Below are 21544 nucleotides of genomic sequence, written 5' to 3'. Positions count from 1 at the left end.
ATCGGCCCCATGACCATCTGTGATAAATCAAAAAACTATAATTAATTACGACGCAAGAAGATATTATTACTTGGGCTCCACATATCCATCTAAAAGATGGATGAGTTGAACAAGAAAGGGGAACTGAAACAATCACCTCAACTGATCAAAATATATTTTCAAAAGAAATCACTGCGCCAGGTAAACACAAGGAATGATAATAGAGAAGCCACATTGAGAAATTTGAAACCATCACATGCTTAAGAAACAAAGAGATCATGAGCCATTATGTTGAGCAGCATTGCTTCTTTGTGCCATTGGAGTCTGATGCCGAGACATCGATGGTCTTTCCTTCTTTAACACCTGCAACCCCAAATCCAGGCTCATCAGATGAGATGTTCTTTTTGCTAATTCCGCGGTGTATCTCTGCAAGAATCATCTGAAAGGCTTGCTCCACATTTGTAGCATCCAAAGCTGATGTCTCCATGAAAGAAAGTCCTTCCTTCTCTGCATAGCTGTGTGCGTCTTCAGAGGCTACTGCACGCTGCTGGTTCATGTCTGTCTTGTTGCCAACGAGCATGATCACGATATTAGAGTCAGCATGGTCGCGAAGTTCCTTGAGCCACCGACTGATATTCTCAAAAGTTGTTGACTTGGTCACATCATAGACTAGAACAGCACCGAGGGCTCCGCGGTAGTAGGCACTGGTTATTGCTCGGTACCGCTCTTGGCCGGCAGTGTCCCATATTTGGGCCTTTATTATCCGACCTTCAACCTAGACAAGGTAGGGAAGCTTAAGATGAAATCATACAAAAATTAACCAAAACGTGGAAACATATGCCTTAAAGTCATGATACTTGATAGTTGATACTAAGCCGACGTGTTAGCTGATATAAAAGATGTGAGAGTTTAGACCTGGCAATCTCAGAAACAGTTTCTAGGAAAACGATTTTGTATATTTCCTGAGGTTTGGTATAAAGAAAAGTTCTATTCGATTGAAAATATTTTACAGTCAAAATTAAGAAACTGTAACTTGAGAAGATCAACTTTGGAAGAGAAAAGGACATCCTTGGAGTATACCATCAAGGCTAAGTAAACCTTGTAAACCATGTCCTAAATCAGAATGCTGTGTTAGTTGAAGCGAACTGAAATACAAGTGTTCTTTATTTATCAAAGTCAAGACCTTATTGCCTACTGAGGTTGAGGTCATTGATCATCTATTCCTTAATTGCACAAAGACCTTAGATGGCTGGAAGCAAGTCTCGACACCTAAGTTCTGAATCTGAGATTTAATATTGAATAGATGCTACTTCATAGTAACATGAACTCCAAGATGCTAATCATTCATAATAATATTATGCTGTTTGTTATTTTTGGGGGGAAGTAGGAAAAGCAAGGTTTCCATAAGGTATCACTGCATTTAGCTTTTTGTCTTTTTTAGGATAGTTGATTCTGTTATTAGGTTTCACTTCCTCTTCCTTCTCCGTTCGTCCATCCTCTCTCTTTCTTCTGTTTTCCTAGTCTAATGCTCCATGTATGTCATGACTTAAAAATAATGGAATCTCTTTAAAAAAAACTCAAACTACCAAAATTATAATTTCATAAATTGTGATCTGGTTGTCCTTCATAGAACTCACATGTTCATACTGCGGCATGTTTCATCCTGTCAAGAAAACTAGTTAGAAGACGAAGACCTTCGAAATTAGTAAGCAGTCTTCAAAAAATCAATTTTCCATTCTTGTACTTGTAGACAATAAGACAAATAGATATAAACTAACCTGACAACTGAGCAAAGTGTATTCTTTCTCACCAGCTACTAAAAAAATTAACTAGATTTTAATATTGTGATAAGGGATAATTAATTTATCTGCATGGAGTTCAAAATCTTCAAGCAAAAATTTTCTGTTATTCTCATTCCTCAATGGCCAATAAGCAACAGATCTACATTCAGAATGATTGAAAATGTTACATGCCATAGAGGCTTTCCACAGAGGACACTTAGGCCAGTGGACTGACCTATGAACTATACATAATAAAGCTTCACAGAATGCCTATGATGTACCAGGGCATGGCCTCATTAAGTAATCTAGGTAAAAGTCATCTAAGAACATAGTTAAGAAGCCTAAATTAGACAGAAAAATAGATCTCAATGAATCTATTAAAGACATAGCTATATGCCTATATGATAGTTCAGAGGTTGATCTTAAAAGGCTATGCTCATCCAATGATACCTCATTAAATAGTATTTGTGAACTGAGCATCAAAATAAAAATTTCCCAGATGAATGTGTTAAGCTAACGCTGTGTTAATAAAATGCATACTTGTAGATGCAGAACAATCTCTTAAAGTAAACAGAAAGAAGCATATCCAAGGTAGTTATCACAAAGAAAAGAATGGTGAGAATCTGAGGAACTATCTATACTAGGAAGTACAAAAGATCAAAGATAATTGCATCACTAATCTTTGAGTACTGTTAATTGAGTCTGATCATAGAGATAAAGAAGAATAAAAAGGCTAAAAAATGCAGATTATACAAATGAAGCACAAGCAAAGAAAATGTCATCTTTCAAATCGTCACACTACTGTGAATCTTTCATCCAGCTGGGTGGCATTTTAAAAATGACTCCTCAAGTCTTTTATGTTCAACTTACAAGTTGCAAGATTTAGCATTATCCTTGAACCAAGAGATAGTTGGTAGGAAAATATCAAAGTAATAACATGGACATCAATGGATACATCATTATTTCAGAGTTTGAAGCAAACTATCAAGAAGTAAACAGAGCTTAACTAAACAAAACTACATGATCACCGAGTCAAGGAAATTACATAAAATTAATTCATTGTCATACTCAATAGCTTTGATGGAAAGAAATAAGCAATGGAGAAACAGGATGATAAGATTGTTGTGCAAGTACAAAAGGGCAACAGGACAATGCTAAAACAAACAGGCCCAGATCTAGGAATCTGGTAAATATAGAGATCAAAGAAATTCATCGGAGATATCCAAGAAAGAACACAAGGAGAAATGCTCAGCTTACGGTCTTTCATGCGGGAACAAAACAACAGTTCGAGGTCTAGGTTCCACGACGACCAACCAGACAGAAACGGATCTGTCGTTTCCGTAACAAGAGATGACAAAGACAGAGTTGTGCACGATCAATGCCTGATCTATCGCGCGACAGCGTCGAACCCGATGGAAATCGATAGATCTGATTGATACCTGGAGGGTCCTGGTGGCGAATTCGACGCCGATTGTGGACTTGGACTCGAGGTTGAACTCGTTGCGGGTGAAACGGGAGAGTAGGTTAGTTTTGCCGACGCCGGAGTCGCCGATCAGGACGACCTTGAACAAGTAGTCGTATTCCTCATCCGCCCTTCTCGCCATCTCTCTGCCCCAGCTTTCGCCCACAAGCTCGATCTTTGCCACTATTTTTGACTCAGAGTGGACTGCGACGACCGTTTTCGTGATGAACTCACGACGACGGTGGCGGCTCATGAAAATCATTATATTAACTCATTTTTTTATTTTTATAAAAACAAATTTTAAAACAAAATAAATATTTAACTTTTTTTCAAAACTCCTTAATTTATTGGATATGAATAGTGTAATAAATATTTAATTTTTAAATAATATCCGTCCGATTAAACAATTTAAATAGATTGAATTAAAATTTTATCAATTAATTATAAAGTAAAATAAGATAAATCAATCCATCTAGATCCACGGCCTACATGGGTTGGCCTTGATGGATTTGGATTAGTCCGTCAATTGAGAAAATTTATTTTTTTTTTAATTTAAAATTAAAATAGAAAAGTTAATAAAGTAGTAGTTTTGACCCGTTTAAATTGTAATCTAAATTTAAAATTTTTAACTTGATCCATTTAAATTGTAATCTAAATTTAAAAATCTATTTAAATTATAATTCAAATTTAAAAATTTAAAAATTTTCTTTAATTTTTTATTTTTTAAAAGGTAAGTCCGTCTAACTCACGGTTTTATATTTGATTGGGTTGGAGATTTTTTAACTTGGTAAGTTAATGGATCGATCTGCTCCATCTTATTATATAATAAATTTCTAATGGATTACTCATAAAATGATCCATTTGATAGCTCTCACGATATCACTTACTTTGCTTTATATTGTGAAAAGTAAAAAAACTTAGACTCTTTCTGTTCTTAGTTACGAAAATAATTTTGAAAAAACACGAAGAATATTCTCTTGAAACTGAAAATAAAAAATATTTTTTATATAAAGAATTCCTAAAGACAATGGCTCGTAGTGGCATTTAGCCGGAACACCTGTATTTCTTTGACTCACGTGGAGGATTTTAAAAGGTTAAAAGATTGGTTTTTTTTAATAATTTAGATGTCTTCATCCACTAATTCTTAAAGAAGAGGGTCTTGATTTATGTATCGAAGTAAATTTAGATCATAATTTATACACATTAAAAAATTATTAAAAAATATTAAAAGTTGAAGTTTATTTCATTCTTTAGGGGATAGAAAGGGAGGAGGAATGGCAATCATTATCAACAAGCAACACTGTTAAGGAAGTAACTAGTGGGTTTTTGAGTGGTCGGTAGACTTGTGTGTAGAACCGTCTATTTGAGTTGGATCTGTTGAATTGATTCCTCCGTTAAATAATTTAAATAAGGTAGATTGAAATTTTATCAATCTATTTTAAACTAAATTAAGATAGATTGACCTGCCTAAACCCGCGATCTACGTGGGTTGGCCCACAGGAAAATTTATTTTTTTATTCAAAATTTAAAATTAAAATAGAAAACTTAATGAACTGTCTAAGTTGTAATTCAAATTTAAAAATTTCAATTTAATCCGTTTAAACTGTAATTTAAACTTAAAATTTTTAATATATTCTTTATTTTTTTATTTTTTGAGAGGTAGGTGGGTTGATCCACCTAATCCGCAATCCATCTTGGATTGGGTTGGAGACTAATATGTTAAATTGATGGATCACCTCGCTATGCTCTATCATACGATTAGTTTCTAGTGGGTTGGCCAGTCCTGTCTATTTAATAGCTCTAGTTGTATGGAGTGCCTAATTTTAAGGAATAAAATTAATCCTCTTTAATTTTTTTATATTTATCCAAAATTTTATTCTAAAGAAATAATATTCATAAAAATTGTTCCATTCTATTTTTTTCTTATAATTTTTCATCATTTTTTTCGTTGTAAGAATTATTTTTATTTTTTTACCCCCAGAGCATTAATTGAGTTAGTTATGACGGAACAAAGTTGTTGAAGTATGTAAGTGTTGAATCTCGATGAAGTCGAGGTAATGCTCTTTTCTGTCGTGGACAACTATATTAATTGAAGCTTTCTGATTTACCTCTTCATAGATGATCGTGAAATTGACTATGTGAGGCCGCTGGGATGACAGATTCTATTTTTAACTATATGAGTTACCTAATTTTCAAAATTATACAAATCACACATGACCCTTCAAGTAGACTCGACCACGGTTCAGAACCAACAGTTCAACGGTTTGGAACCGCCGGTTCAACGGTTCATGACAGGTCGACCCTTAACCTTAACCGCCCAAGACGGTTACGATTCACGGTTCGAAACTGCCGGTTCACGATTCGCGACGGTTCGAGATTATTATATTAAAAATTTTAAAATTTAAAATTTATTTAAAAAAGTGCACTTCGGAGAATTTACCATCCCAGTCGATTGATTTAGTCAAACTAAGAAAACGACTATTGAATTACTGAAATCACACCTGATTTTTTGTCAGAATTCAAAATCCAGTCGACTGACTTTTCTCATCAGTCGACTGGAGTTAAATCCAATCGACTGATGAGGCGTATATCGACTGACTTTTCGACTGGAGTTAAAATTTTGAAAATTTTAAATCGGCGATACAACCCGCCGGTTAACCGGCGGGTCATCGGTGGGCCACCGGTTTCACACCTATTGAACCGGAACCGACCCGGCATCTTGCCGGGATGCCGGGCCGGTTCCGATTTGGCCCGGCCCGTTGACCCCGACCGGGGGTCCGGGCTGAATCCGACCCGTGCTCGGGTCTACCTTCAAATGCCAATATCTAAATAACACATTACACTTTAAAATTTATCAAAAGGCACATTCATTTTATACAGAATCATTCGTACACTAGCTAACAATCAATTAACTAAACAGTCGATTAAAGGATTACGAATCGATCGAGGATAATTGACTGAAAGTGACTCTTACCAATTAGATGTAATCTTAGTCGAAGTCAAACATCTTTGGACAAAAATGTTTTACACACATAAAACCTGGAATTAGTGTTAAATGCTACCTTTGCACTCCTAGAGTTCCCCTAAGTTTACCCATATTTTTTTATAGATTCTATAATCCCTATAGAACTGTTAAGTATTTTTTTTTATCATTTTGTGTTAAATGAATATTATTGTATTACTAAAGTTCATTTTTTTTTAGACTTTTAATACATTTTTTAAAATATAAAATTTTTCCTTATCCTTTTTCATTCGGACTTGCGACCGACAATGATATATTTAAAATATTTTTAAATAAAATATTAATTTAAAAATAATTTTTTATATAAAATTTAGTTTTCTAACTATTAATTTAAAAATAGATTTTTATATAAAATTTAATTTTCTAACCCTTTTGAGATGTAAAATTATTAATTAAATTTTTTATATTTAAATTTTATTAATAAAATTTTTTCAATTGATAAAATTGTTAGATTATTTAATCTTTTTTAAGATATTGTTGAACGTAAATAAGACTTTATTAAGATATTTATTTTTAGAATGATTCATCAATTCAGCCATGCATTAATTTTCATCAATGCAGGCGTGAGTAATGCATCAAATGCATGAAGCGATATCAAATTTTCATGCGTAATCATATAGACATGATGTGGTCCTATGAAAATCGAAGTGCCGTGATCTCATGAAATAAACATGTTGTTTGATTGATATAAAAAAATTATTAATACATATATTTTTTAATAACAATGGGTATGCCTTGAGCACTGTAAAGTTCTCCTAAATTTGTTCACATTTACTAGTTTTTTCTGATTTTGAGCATTAAAGAACCATCAAATATTTTTGTTGTCAAATGTGTTTGCCAACTGTTTAGTTAATTGAAAGCTATTAAAATTGCTCCTGGAACATAACTAAGTTGGTTATGATGGAATAGACTTGCAGAAGAAAGCAAGGGTTCGAACAATATCTTCTCCGTCGTGATCGTTATAGTTTCTCGATTTACCTTCTCATAGATGGTCGTGGGACCAACTGTGTGAGACTCAAATAGTAACTAACTCGTACCCTTTAACAAATTCCAAAATGTGATAATTATGTAATTTTTAAAAAAATGCTATGCGTAGCATTTGACAAATTGCCGTAAAAGCTTTACTTTTTTAAAGGTAAAAAAAAAAAAATAAAAAAAAAAGGAAGGAAAGGAAGGATCTTTATTGAATAACAATTTAGATGAAAGGACCTCCATGTAACTTTGTACGCCGTCTAATCTAATTCGTTAAAATTTGTTCGTAATTCATGTGAAAGGGCCTGTGTAGGCTTCTGAGCAACGGTAAGGTCTGCGCGTACTGGCGACGGCGACGAAGCAAAGTTGCTAACGTCGATAGGTGGGGCCATGTAGACCGCCGGGCCCACCACGTTCATATGACTTCGACAACCCAAAACTGAACACACGTCACCATCCGAAAGGCTCCTTTCGTGGCAGTATCCTGACTCGGAAAACGTACCGAATCCTTCCAGCTGCCCATCCCGTCCGTTGCGCTACACCCAATTCTTTCTTTCTCGTTCCCTTGCAATGAATCTTCAACTGTCCTTGTTCCGACTGCCTTCCTTTTATTAAATATACATTAAACGAAATGCGACTATAAATACCCACCTCACCTCGTCTCATTCGCCACCGATATTGGTTTGCGAGTTCGAATCGTCCTCTGTCTCTGCGCCCCGGCGAACCGAAAACCCTAGCGGACGGGCAGATCCATGGAGACGATCCCGAAGGAGAACGGATCGATGGCGAAGGCGGCGGCGCCGATCCGCGCGGCGACGAACCCGATGGTCACGCCGCTGCTCACCGACCTGTACCAGTTTACCATGGCTTATGCCTACTGGAAGGCTGGGAAGCACCTCGAGCGCGCCGTGTGAGTTGCTCCAACTCCTTTGCCGTGTCATATCGGATTGTTATTGTTATCTCGACTTTCGGTTGGGTAGTAATTTGATTGGTGGGCTGTGTTTGAGGTGGATGTTGGAGGAGAATGAGTTGGATGCGTGAAGTTTTTTTTTTTCATGGGAAAGAATTCACACGAACTACTAGCGCTTTAACTGAGTTGATTGATGATTACGGTCGTGGTTTTTATTGTTGTGTTGTTTCTGGATTGGCAATAGTCTGTCAAGCTAGATGATTTATGTTCTTTGAACATCTGGTCGTCGATACTCAGTACGCTGGTTTTGATTGCCATGTTGGAAATCAGGGGGAGATTTAATTGCATGCTTTTGTTTAACATGACATATCTCGATGATTTAGTTGTATGGGCGTTTGGATAAATCAGATCGTTTGAGAGTGTTTTTCGATTCATTTCAAGACGCAAATTTGAATCTATCACTGAAACGTAGTTAAATAAACTCTATATGTATTGTTTTTGTATCTCTCATCAATTCTGCTTTGAAATAGTCTCCCTTGTTACCTTGTTTATGTCAGTCTCCATTGTTTTATATAAATTCAACACCATGGTGACAAAGATTACTATTTAAATCAAAATATGTTAGCTCCTTATAAGCGTCTCTATGTGATTGTCTTACTTAAGAGACATTAGTGACAGCATTTAATAGTACTTCTTGCATTGGTTGTCAATACACATTAAAAGGAAGAAGTCATTGTTAAATTGAGATAAAATATTGTCATTTGTCACTGAGGTTCTTGTTATCTAGTGCCTGATTTTAGTGTACATTTTGCCAAAGAAGCTGTAGTCCATAATACCACATAAAGGATGAAATTTTTGAGGTGCTTGCTCCCTATAATAGAATATGACTTGGAATATTCTCACTTTCCATGGCAACATCATGCTATTTTCAACCATAGAGAATGCCTTACCAATCAAAAAACAGTATAGAGAATGTCTTCCGATTATCTATGGGGAACAAAATCAATCATTGCTACATGTTTGTCATCCATAATCTTTAGGGCATTATGATAAGCAATATTCCATACTATATGCCAAAAAATGTTTATTTGAAAGTATACAATCTGAGTCAGAAAGTAATTTTTATGATGTTTTAATAATTCAACTAAGAACTTACTATTTTTTATTGGAAAAATGTGTTGATAAATGAGAACTTTCCGATGATAGGCAGATATTGCAGCCTTTTGTTAGTGCTAAACTTGAGCTGAAAGATTATTTGCATACTTTAGGCAATATAACCTCAATTACTAACTTTAACTAACTCTTTTACTGAGTATAGCCTTGAGTGCAATTACTTTACCTTTTCTTCATCTTTATTGTCGGTCCTTTAGTTCATAATGTTATATTCATGAATTATATAATGCATACTTGGAATTATTTTAATTTGCTATTCTCATGCTCAAATCTGGGAGTTTTTCTGTTATTTTGGGTTATTAAACTTACTGGTTCTTTTTAAACTGTTATATTTGTTTCATGAATTTAATTTGTTGCAGATTTGATCTATATTTCCGTAAAAATCCCTTTGGTGGCGAATACACAGTCTTTGCTGGTCTAGAAGAATGCATTCGTCTCATTGCTAACTTTCATTTTAAGGAAGAGGATATCTCTTTCATGCGTTCAGTTATGCCCAATTGTGAGGTACAACATGCCAGTTAGTTGCTCGAAGTATACTTTCTTAATTTTCAGTTTCTTTTGAATCGTTTTTGAGTACTTACATAAAAGCAATTATTTGGTCATGCCTTAGAGCAAATGAGACTATGCACCTTATCATCCGAAAACTAATCCAGTTAACAGGGAGATATATTGAATGTTCTTTGTGGACTATTAAATATTAAGGTGGGTGAGCTAATATTTGTAAAATTTGGAGTATCCTTTTGCAAATTTTTATACAATATTATAGAACAATTCTAATTGTTGATTAAGAGATTTTGTACTTTAGATGTTAAGTTCTGATGTAGTAGAGATGAGTAAGAAGGGACTAGCAAGCACAGTGAATAACTAACAAAAGTTAAGAACATACTATGGAAAATTTTTGTTAAATAGTGGATGAACTTATCCAGGACAATAAATATCATCATGTCACTATATGCTTGAAAGTCCCATCAAAGGCTCAGTGTTGTCTAACATACTCTTAAGAGTATTCTGTTTATTGGGAATCACTTTTTTATGCAATCACTTCTTTGATCAAATTATATATTTTTCCTCTCATACAGGAACCTTTTTCCTCAAGGAAATTTTGGGGTTAGTGCTATTGTTAAATAGGAATCATTCTGGACAAAAAAAAAAAAAATCCTTCTTCATTAACATATAAATTGGATTTACTTGTCATTTTTCCTGTTCAATTGTTTTTTAATAATATATTCTTACTTTACTAGTTATACATTATAGATCCTTCAGACTCCAATAACTTATTTCTTAATTCACATTTGTATTTCCCCCTACTTTCAAGTAAGGCTTTAACACAATCTTATGATTCTACTTAATTTTATAGCTGAAATCACATCACAACATGAGTTGGTCTTGATTCATAATTGTGACATACCAAACATATTCATGTATCACACAGAAGCTATGATTCTCAGATCCTTAACCAACCTAAGACCATCCAAAAAAGCTTGTCGAAGTTACAAAGGAGATAATACAAGCAACCAATAGTAAGTCAATATCCTAGAATAGCATTCCATAAGGCTATCCTCATCAATTTGATTTTGTTATATGGCTAACAAAATTTAACTCGAATTCTTTATTGTCAAGGTCAGATGCTAATTTTTATGAAGACCTTAATATAATATTCTCAGTCACAAGTCTTAACTTCATATCTTCAGCGCTGCTAGAACTGAGTCATTCTAACATCAATAAGCATGAGAAAGATCCTTTATTGTTTTGTGCATGCTCTCCTGCCATATTTGTAGTTGTCATTACCCAAAAGTTGCTAACTAACTCTATGGTAAGACATGTACCTTGACAAATAACTTGCTAACAAGGTCTTCTGAATGAATCCTTCTTTCTCCATGAAAGTTTTTTTCCCACTTCCAGATCATTCATGCACACAGAAAGATGAGTTTTTGATAAAAGTTTCTTGTAACTCAAGTTTTTTGCTTTACCAACTTTCTAAATTTGTTGATAAAGCATAGTTCATTCTTGAGTTTTTGGTAAAAAAATGTCTTTTTACTAAAGTTTATATACTTCGATGAGCTTTCAAAATTTGTGTATCTTATTGTTGTTCAGGCTATTATTATTTTGATAATTCAGTATTTTAATAGACAAGCCAATCAGTTAGAGAATGATAACAATGGGTTACTTTCCTCTTGAGTCGCTGTATTTTGCGTTAACTGTTCTATGCTGTTCAAGTTGAAAAGACATGGATGGAAAAGGAATAAGAAACTAATGTTTACTTATATGACTATGATACAATTTCATATTTCATTCAAGCAAGGAAGCTTTTACAAAGTAACCAAACTTTAATTCATATTATGGATCATCAAAAAAAAAAAAAAACACTCCATGTATATTCTAAAAATTGGAAAAGGTTATATCCATTTCATATGACCTGAAACAATAGAATGAATCAAAAGAGTTTTGCACCATGAACTTTGTGCTGTCCACATAACTTAGATGGACCTTGAAAAGTCAAAGTATGCAAGCAAGAGCAAGAAAATAAAACAAATGTAAAAAATATTAAGAATCCATGTTATGATTAAATGTTGACTCTGCAATTAAAGTCAGCTAGCTAAATCATCAGTTACTTGTTCTCTTTAATTCTGATGTTCTTTCCTTCTCTAGGATGAATTCTTTGAATATCTCACGAAAATTGACTGCTCTGATGTTGAAGTTTATGCAATTCCTGAGGGTTCTGTTGTTTTCCCAAAGGTTCCCTTGATCAGGATTGAAGGACCAGTAGCGGTGAGTAATTCAAATGTTGTCCTTGTACCAATTTTTCTAATTTTATTTTTTAAGGTTTCATTTTATATTGGGATAATTATATCATAGTTATTTGGTCACTGGTTCTCTTTTGTCTTTTGAGTTTTTTTTTATATATTGCATCTATCTTGTTGATGTAGTCTTTAATATTTATGTGGTCCGTATGTAGGTGGTCCAACTCCTTGAAACTCCATTTGTTAATCTTGTGAATTATGCATCATTGGTAGCTACAAATGCTGCACGACACCGGTTTGTTGCTGGAAAGGATAAAATGTTAATGGAATTTGGACTTAGACGAGCACAAGTGAGCTCCCACACCTATTCCTCTTTTTCGATAGCCTCTAAGTGTGTAGCATTTGATGTCGTTCAAAGTTTCTTTTCCTTGATGCCTAGGGCCCCGATGGTGGAATAAGTGCGTCAAAATACTGCTACATTGGAGGATTTGATGCAACAAGGTGACTTATTTTGAAATATGGTAACACTTATGCTGATGTTCCCATTTATTTTGATGCCGATAATATCATTCTTGGTACTAGTATCAATGTTATAACATTTCTCATATTTGGACAAAGTGATATTGTTTGACCAAATTATATTTCCCGTCACTAACTATTCAATTGATCAACAATCTAAAATTAACTCAACCATTGATTGAACTTTTTGCAATACATTTTCTCTAGCTTATTTTTTTCCTTTTCTCGTTATTAAATTTATGTTCATTTATTGATGTAACTGCACCTAGGGATTGAAATATCGTGTTGAGCGGTTGAAACGGGCAAAATATTTTGTTTCGCCTGCCAATCGACATCGGCGCTACTCGACACCAGGGTCTCATTACCCTAGCGGCTGCGCCGGAAGGGTCACTCGAACCCGACGACTACACCACTCACGATTGCACCAAAGGGATTGCGTGACCCCACGGTCGTGTTGAGGTCGTACTATGTTAGGAAGATGGAGTTTTTTTTTTTAATTAAAACTGAACTTTGGTTATTAACTCAAAACTCCTAACTAAGATAGGGATAATTCAAAGAGGCTTAATTAAATCATAATAAAAATATCTAATTAATTATATATTTTATTTATTTTAATTTTAAGAATATATAATAATAATTTTTATTTATTTCTCTTAATTATGTTATTATTTTTTAATGAATCCAATCAATCCCTAACTTAAATAAATAATTAAACATATTTCCTAAAATTCTAATCAAATTATTCCATTAAAATATATAAAAATTTATTTAAAATTTCAAAAAATTCTAATAAAATTTTATATATTCTTAAAACCTTCCGCAAGGGCCACGGTGCCGTGACGGCCTCCATGGGTCATTGTAGCCGTGATTTTTTTTTTATTTTTTTAGTTTAGTTAATTTTTTATTTTTTAAATATGTATTTTTATAAATAAACTATTATTAATAGTTATAAAATATTAAAAATTATTTCAAAATTTTTAAATAATTTTAAATTTTAATAAATATTTTATAAAATAATTTAATTTTTAAAATATTTTTAAAATTAAATATAAAATTAAGATAATCTAAAATTTTAAAGAAAATATAATTCTTAAACATTTCAAATAAATTTTTTAAAATTAAAATTTTACAAATACATTCAAAAAAATAATTTAAGATTTTCAAATAATTTTATAATTGTTTTTAACCTTTCAAATGATTTTATAATTTTAAATTTAATTTTGAATTTTAAAAATTACTTATTTTTTAAAATAATGTTTATAACAATTTAATAGACATTATCTTATGAGAAAATATTGAAATATAAATTCAACATCTCAACATGTTAAGCATATTTAATAATCAAATATTAATACAATTAATATATAAAAATTCTCAAAGTCCTCTCAATTTCTGGATCAAACTCAAGTAATTCTCCGCCTGCAGACCTGGTCATAAACCAACAAAAATCACAGCAAGAAATAGCAAGAATAAGAATGATAAAATGAATAAGCTCAAATCAGACAATCTCTACTAGTTCCCCGGCAACGGCGCCAAAATTTGATACGCTCACAAATGATGTCACGAATAAGCGTCAAATTAGAATTTATAATCGAAAACCCTTAACTCACAAGTAAATGTAATACAGGGGCCACGAGTCGTATTTTCCAAGGATTAATAGAGAATTCGTCTAAATCAAGCAAGATTGTCGTTCTTTTTGGGTTTTTTATATAAAAGGGGGGTTTTGGTATTTTTAAAATGAAATGTAAATGAAAAGAATTCTATTCTTGAATCTAAAACTATCAAGCAAGAAAACTTAAACAATAAAACATAACAATGCAAAAGATGAAAAATTGAATGCATGCATCAATCAAAAACAAGAAATATAGAAACACTGATGAAATCTATTAAGCAAATGTATGAACTCAGTTTAAAGCAACAATGCAAAAGATACAATGCAAATTCAAACTCACAATTAACGGCAAATGATCTTATTACAAACTCAAAGGATTAACAATGCATTGAAATCAGCAAGAAAGAATGCAATCTATGAAACTTAGATATAAAAACTAGGCTAAGCAAGTAATTGATTTTTAGAGAATCCAAATCCACCTATTTGAAACAAGTTCAATCTAGCTTACAAAATGCATTCAACTAACAACAACTTCAATGCCTAAGCTAGACACTCAGATACAATCTGATACAAAGGTTAACAAATCTGATACGGCACAGTGACATTCTTGAAACCAAACAGTAACCACAAGATACACTCAGCCGAATGAATGAAACTAATGGATCTAAACACTCCAAAACAAACTAATCAAAGTGATGAACTAATCAAACAAATCCAATTCAAGATCAAGAGTTCAAATGTTCAATCAACAGAAATGAAATTTACAGAAACGAAATGCATAAATTCAATTTTAACAGAACAAACAAATTCAGATTCGGATCTTGATAATTCCCTTACAAACCAGCCTCAATCTTGCCGTCACACAAGATTTAAGTGAAAACTACAGATCTCAGACAAATCCCTATCAATCTTGGTCTGATTTGGATCTAAATCAGCTCTGGATATTGCGTATCAAAAACCCTCATTTGCAAAATAGAGCTTGATTTCGATCAAAAAATCTCAGCTAGAAATCCTATAGATCTGTTGTAGTTCAATGCACGGAAACCATCAAGGACCTTCAAAGAACCCCTAGGAATGCCCTTGGTTGCTCTGATCGATCTAGATATGAAGAAATCAGCTGAATTTGTGCACGGACATAAAACTCTGATGAAACCCTCATCCAAAGAATCATGCTCCAATTTGATGCCAAATCAAGGTTGTAGAAGCTTGATAGGATCTGGAAACTGGCTTGAGAGGAAAGAATTCGAAAGATCGCTGATGAAGAAACGAAGAAAATCGAAGAATAGCAGCCCCAGGACGAAGAGCTACAGTACAAAAATCACGACCGAAGGTTGCTACAGTGTTTCTTCTCGTTATAACTGCGATTTGAATTCGACCGGTTCAGTCCTATTTGAACCGGGTTTATTTGTGGTTTAGCGTCGGTTCATCTCTGTTTAAGCCTTGGTTCAGCTCAATTCAAGCCGATTTAGCTCCAATTCGACTCCGGTTTGACTCCAAATAACATGAGTTCAGTCCAAATCAAACTTGGATCTTGATTCATGAAGTTGGATCCATCAATTTGGTCAAACTTGGCTCAATTTAACTCGATCTCAATTTGGGTTCCATCTTGGTTCAACTCGAGTCCTACAAAAATCAAATCCAATTGATGTAAAATTAACCATCAAATTGCAGAAATTATAATTGGCCATCAAATTGTGCAACATATTACAAATATACTCAAATCAATTCATTAAACCATTTATTTTTCATGCAAGACCCCAAAATGAAGCGATAAAATGCATAACAAACTCAACTCATCAGCCAGCCTGGTGGGCGCTCCCGAGGCGGTGCAGGAGTGGCTCCAACATTACGAGCGTGAGGTGCTCCCTAGGTTGGGTCCAATTGATATCAGCGAGAGTTTGATCGAGTCTCACATGAAGGTAATAGATGTTTTATGAGTAACGGTAATTCTTTATAACCATGTTTGATTTTCCTCGTTGGTTTGGGTGGATTAGGCGGGACAAGCACAGGAGGCTCTACGCCAGCAACTACTTAAGCTGGAAAGAGATTATGCTATTATGGAGGATGAAGTAGCAGTCCTCCGGGGTCAACAACCACCACACACAATGCATGTGGTCTCTTACTGGTCCATGATTGAACTGCAAGAGGAACTCGAGCGAGAGGTCCAGACTCGTTGGGAGGTCGAGGAGCGGTTCAAGGATTATAAAGCTTGGACTAAGGATCTTTATGGATACGTGCAAGAGCTGCAGGATCAATCCTTGGTTGACAAGTGTGCTATGGAGACCGCACAGATCTATGAGCGACAGGCCAGGGATGATCACTTGCATGCGGATTATTTGCTGGCCCGTTAGGAGGAAGAGGGACGGACTCTACAGAGGGAGGTTGATACCCTGAAGCATCAGCTGGCTGAGTCACAGACCCGTGAGGCGGGCCTACGATCAGATGTAGCCCAATTGACGGCCAGCCAGAGAAGATGCGGGAAGCTGTTGTTTGAACTAGGTGCGCGGGGGATGATCCGTCAACTCTCCCAGGTGGGGGTAAACACTAGCGGCTTGGATCCCCGATCACTAGATATCCGTCAGCTGTAAACTTCCTGCCTCAGTGAGGGCTTTCTTCTCAAACACTCAAGATGTCAGAGCCAGTACTTCTCTGTCCACTCCTCCGGCTGCCCAGGTCCAAGCTCCGGGGACAGACACAATCTCGGTAGTTCCAGCTATCCCTCCTTTTGTCGAAGGTCAGGGCGGGGCGAGTTCTCAAGGTGCGACTTCGCATATCGTTCTTGATGAGTTGTCACAGCCCGCTGGTCAAGTGCAACAAGGCACTGAGAGAAGGGATGTAGAGAAATAATGGATGTCTGGGTCGGCCGAGACCTCTCTCCCGTTCTTGTAATCTGCTTGGTATATAAACCAATTTTGACTTCTTTTCCACTGGATTCATCTTTATGTCTTTAGCCGGGAAATCGTATCGACTACATGCGTTTTCTGTGAGAGTGTTGGGTTCTTTCATTTTCTTCCACCCTTACTGTCAAGAATTTCGTGACCAAGTTGAGGGTTATAACCCTGAATAATGGGGCTTAACTCGTCTAATGATATTGTTGTCCCGGGCTTCCAGCTCGGGCTTTAACGTGTTACTCAAATCGGAGGCCCTTTTACAGGTGTATGGGCTAACGGGGATGAGGAATAATGACGGTAACAGCATTAAATGTCCAGATAGGATATCAACTTCGAAAAAGGTAAATATACCTTTTGCTCACTGACAGGTGACGTGAGAGGCGGCGTGTCCAGCCTGTTTGTTCCCGGTGGGAGCCACGTGTCATATGATGATAGGTCCCTGACAAGGGTCGTGGGAGCGAGGAGAGCAGTACGATGGATTCTAGACCGTCAAAACTTAACCACCTCGATCGGACGCTTAGTTTTAAAAGGATAAACACCTCAACCCCTATCGTCCGACTCCTCTCCTAGGTCATTCATCGGCAGAGTTTGTTCGTTTCTGTGAACTTCTCCTTCTCACGTCTGTGTTCATCGTAAGTTCTTCTCCTTCAAGTCAGTTCTTCCTTTCTCTGTTCTTCTCGCCTTTTTGTCTCCTCTCGTCATGTCAAACTCCGTGGCGTGGTATGAGTTTATGCAGTCAACCTGCACTCCGGACATCCTTTCCCAGTTGCAGGCGAAAGGGAAAATACCCGGAGATCATGAGGTTCGCCTTCCCTCAGCGGGGGATAGGATACACCGACCCCCGTCTGATTTCCTATTTATGTCAGATAGCCAACGGTCTTAGGTTTCCCATACCTCCTTTCTTTCTGAGCGTAGCGAGGCTTCTTGATATTAGCCCGACGCAACTGGCCCCTAACGCTTATGGCTAGCTTTGCGGTACGACCATAGTGTGCAAAGCGTACAGAGTTGCCCTAGATGCCCCACTGTTCTGCGCCTTGTTTGGTTGCAAGGAGGGTGAGAGCGGAGTTTATTACTTTAGGAGCAGGCAAAGGCATACTTTCCTTGCCGAACTACCATCCTCCCATAAAGGATGGAAAGAATGTTTCTTCTACGTACGACCACCATCTCCCAGCCCATGGCCATGGGTGTGGAGCACCGGTCCACCTTCTATACCCCCATTAGCTGAGTGTCGTCGATCACACGTCTTCCAGTAGGCCGTAGCCACCTTACGGGCCTTGAAATTTCGAGCGGGTCGTCTCCTGAAGAACGAGGGATTGCTATTTCAAGCAGGCCTGAGCCAAGTTCAGGCGCCCGGGGGAGCTCCTTTACGTAAGCTTTCCCTTTGCTATGGTAATTCTAGTTATACTGACTAACTTCTTTGATGATCTTGCAGGAAAACTGTTCAAAAAGACTGCAATGGATGATTCCTTCATCCCTATTTTGGACTGGGGTGACGCCACGTTAGAGGAATATTTGAGGGTTCCTGAGGCTGGCGGCGCATCTCAGGCGCCAGCAGACCCTTCGTTATTATCACTGCCATCTCCTCTGCGAGAGATAGCCGACCAACCAGGACTCATCGCGGGGGTGCCCGGGGATGAGAGAACTCTGGCTGAGGGACAAGATGAATTTGATTCGGCCGCCATAGAAGCAATGTGGGAAGAGGATGTGGAGCTTCCGCCGTCATCCGAGATACGCTGTCAAACTGGCTCTGCCGCTGAACCGGCCAAATCGGACTTACCCAGCGCTGAGTTAGAAGCTGGGACTACCATCGGTCTATCCACGGAGGCAATGACTAGACAAGAAACGGCAGAATCTTCGAGTGGTGGTTGGCATCCTAGGGGTTTGCCTTCACCACAGCATAGCCACGTCATAACCATCTCCCCGGAAGATAGTCCTCCGGTGAAGAAACGTCGAACCTCTCGGAGGCGACTAGTTCTACGGGAGAAGGGTTCGCCTGACTTAGGCGATGTCCCGTCGGAGGGAGCGACATTAGGGGAAGACAAGGTCGAGGTTAGGAGTTGTCCCTCGGACCCCTCTTACGTCGTTGGGTTCAACAATGCGAGGTAGAATAACATCATCCAATATCTACTTAGTTCATCCCAAAGAACTTATCTAAGTAATCTCCTAAGAAAGATAGAGAGCCATAATAGCCGTTGTAGAATTTTCATCTCAAGAGTAAATAGCCATTTTTTTTATCTCTTATTAATCTATTTTAACTGTATCACTAGCGTAAAAGATACAGTGTGACTGGAAAATTAAAAATATTTTGATAATAAAATCAGTTTATTTTCATAAGGACATTAAGAACTGTTCCAGCCAAAAATCGACGACAGTCAATCCACCAGTCAAGAAGATGCCACCTCAACCGATGCGGGTCCGGGTAGGAGGGGGACCTGCAAGATGAACACGAACGAACGGATTAGCTGGCGCCGGGGGATCCTGGCAGGCCACTCCGACGCTCAAGTCAGTCTCCGACGAAGAGAATAGTGGTAGCAAAAGCAGTTGTAGTGGTTAGAATGCAAGAGATTCCCCCCTTCGTTAATACATGCGTATGAGTTATACCTTCGAAGAGAACCTTCTATCTGGCAGGTGGGGCAGGCTGTGGAGGTATCCGGGGGAACCAAGCCTGAGCATGTCTGACATCTGCACTGATAGGGTAGCATCTAGGAGACAAGGGCGATACTCCTATAACTGCCCTGTGGCGAGAGGCCACACGTCATATTTGTCGTTTAGCCGCAAGTAGAAAGGTAGTCACAGGGACAGGGCGAGACGTGGGGACGTGGGCGTAGCTTTCCCCTGCGCGGCCGTTTGCACACTTGGCTGTCTGTATTGCAGTTGGGTGTTAGTAAGACTTGAACATATGTTAATATCGGAGTGGGAAAGGTACCCAGGACTAGTGAGGATTGGGTTTAGCCGGGTGCAATGAACAAGGTAAGTGGTCGAGCGGACCGGGCAGACTGAGCAACATGCATATGCTGATTATGGGAGCCCAGGCCAGGGGCTTACTAGAGAATAGCTATGGGAAGTATCGACCGGGCACCTGATGGCCTGGCGAGGCTGATGTCGGGTCTGCGTCTACTGAGCCGAGCTTGAGGACTAACTACCCGGGAAATGACATAAAAGAGTGGGGCTAGCCCGGGAATGGCTAAGACCATGTTATCTCGGGCGAGAGGAGTAAAGGCCCAAGCTGGTCGGGTAAGGAGATAGTAACCATAGTTTTGTAGGCCAGGCGTTGCGGCGGGATGGGGCCGGGCAAGATGCCCGACCAGGCTAGGTGGAATGGGTTGAGCTGATCGGAAGGAGCTACACCATGAGTTGCTCGGGAAACACTCCAGTAGTGTGAGGTATCCTCGGGTCAGGTTGTAGCTGTCTTATCCCAAGCAGACAGCTGAAGGGCCGGTGCTGGCCGGGCAGGATAGTGCCGAGACTCATCGCGGTAATCGTCTGGTCGGAGAAGCCAAGTACCGGGTCCTCCGGTCCAGGTAAGTTCCCAAGACCATTTAGGCCCTAGACCCTGGGGGCGGGATCGTGGACCCTGGGACCGGCCAGGTAAGACAGGTTGTTGACCTTCTCGGCCACGTAGGACCGGGCGAGACCTTCCGCATCAAGAACTAACATTAATTTTGCGTAACTTTGTAAAATTAAACATAAAGTATAAAACATGCATACCTCTCAAAAAAGTTTATAAAACAATTAGTGTCAATCAAACATAAAATATACACAATTAGTTTAAAATACATAAACATTGAGTTTGAACTATATACTTTCGGGACATAATTGAGTTAGTTACAACGGAGCAAAGGTGTTGAAATAGACGAGGGTCGAATCTCGACGAAGTCGAGGTAATACCCTCCTCCATCATAGACAACTACAACTTCTCGATTTATCTCCTTATAAATGATCGTGAGGTCGATTGTGTTGAATTGATGCTATCTTTACGGAAGAAAAAGGGTTTAAACTATATGATATCAGAATAATGTAAAAAGTGTATCTTAAAGATATTGATATAGCTTATAAAAAAATGATAATCCCAGTAGTCACATCTCTGGGGGTGGCCGGCTCGGTCCCACGGAAGTTTCCCACTGACCACCAGGGTAAATCGGGAAGCGCATACGGCGGCCAATCCAGATGCCTAACATCCTTTGATTGCGTTCCCCATTTGAAGGAAAATTCCTGCAAATACGCCGTAGCTGGGGATTGAATTGCGGGTCCTGAGTTACAACCCGGATGTCCTACCGTTGCACTATTACCCCCGGGGACTATTGATATAACTTATAATATATACACATTGGAAAAAAATTAAGGACTTTAGTATATTAATTAAGAAAGTATATCCTAAAAGACACAATCGAATAAAAAAATAAATTAAATGTTAATGGGCAAAAAATAAAAGGATGATGATAACACTTTTCAAAAAATATCAAAATAACATTCTATCATATT

At 37.4% G+C, this 21544-nt stretch overlaps 2 protein-coding genes across 2 annotated transcripts in view; one reads left to right on the top strand and one right to left on the bottom strand.

Annotated features, from left to right (window-relative positions):
* Window positions 1-78: 78 nt before the first annotated feature.
* LOC141813197 (ras-related protein RABA2a-like) lies at window positions 79-3438 on the bottom strand. The gene is made up of 2 exons (XM_074701114.1): window positions 3200-3438; window positions 79-754 (listed from the first exon to the last, which is right to left on the bottom strand). The coding sequence occupies exons 1-2, from the start codon at window positions 3362-3364 to the stop codon at window positions 266-268; spliced, it is 654 nt and encodes a 217-aa protein (XP_074557215.1). The 5' UTR covers window positions 3365-3438; the 3' UTR covers window positions 79-265.
* A 4445-nt stretch (window positions 3439-7883) lies between these two features.
* The window catches only part of LOC141813195 (nicotinate phosphoribosyltransferase 2-like), a 46155-nt gene continuing 32494 nt past the window's right edge, over window positions 7884-21544 (top strand). The window contains exons 1-5 of the mRNA XM_074701111.1: window positions 7884-8126; window positions 9659-9803; window positions 11949-12068; window positions 12256-12390; window positions 12480-12541. Of these exons, the coding sequence (XP_074557212.1) occupies window positions 7969-8126; window positions 9659-9803; window positions 11949-12068; window positions 12256-12390; window positions 12480-12541 (620 nt within the window). The 5' untranslated portion in view covers window positions 7884-7968. The remainder of the gene's footprint in view (window positions 8127-9658; window positions 9804-11948; window positions 12069-12255; window positions 12391-12479; window positions 12542-21544) is intronic.

This window comes from Curcuma longa, chromosome 20, assembly GCF_044706935.1.
Source record: "Curcuma longa cultivar G26 ecotype Majalengka, Jawa Barat chromosome 20, ITB_CL_G26_1.1, whole genome shotgun sequence".
Lineage (NCBI taxonomy): Eukaryota > Viridiplantae > Streptophyta > Magnoliopsida > Zingiberales > Zingiberaceae > Curcuma > Curcuma longa.
The sequence above is the reverse complement of the archived record's forward strand: the minus strand, read 5'-3'. Positions and strand labels throughout refer to the sequence as shown.

Excerpts from the sequence above, each read along its gene's own strand:
- LOC141813197 (XM_074701114.1), bottom strand. The coding sequence starts at position 3,364 with ATGGCGAGAAGGGCGGATGAGGAATACGACTACTTGTTCAAGGTCGTC. Across the intron at positions 755-3,199 it reads TCGCCACCAGGACCCTCCAG|GTTGAAGGTCGGATAATAAA; the intron begins GTATCAATCAGA and ends TACCTTGTCTAG.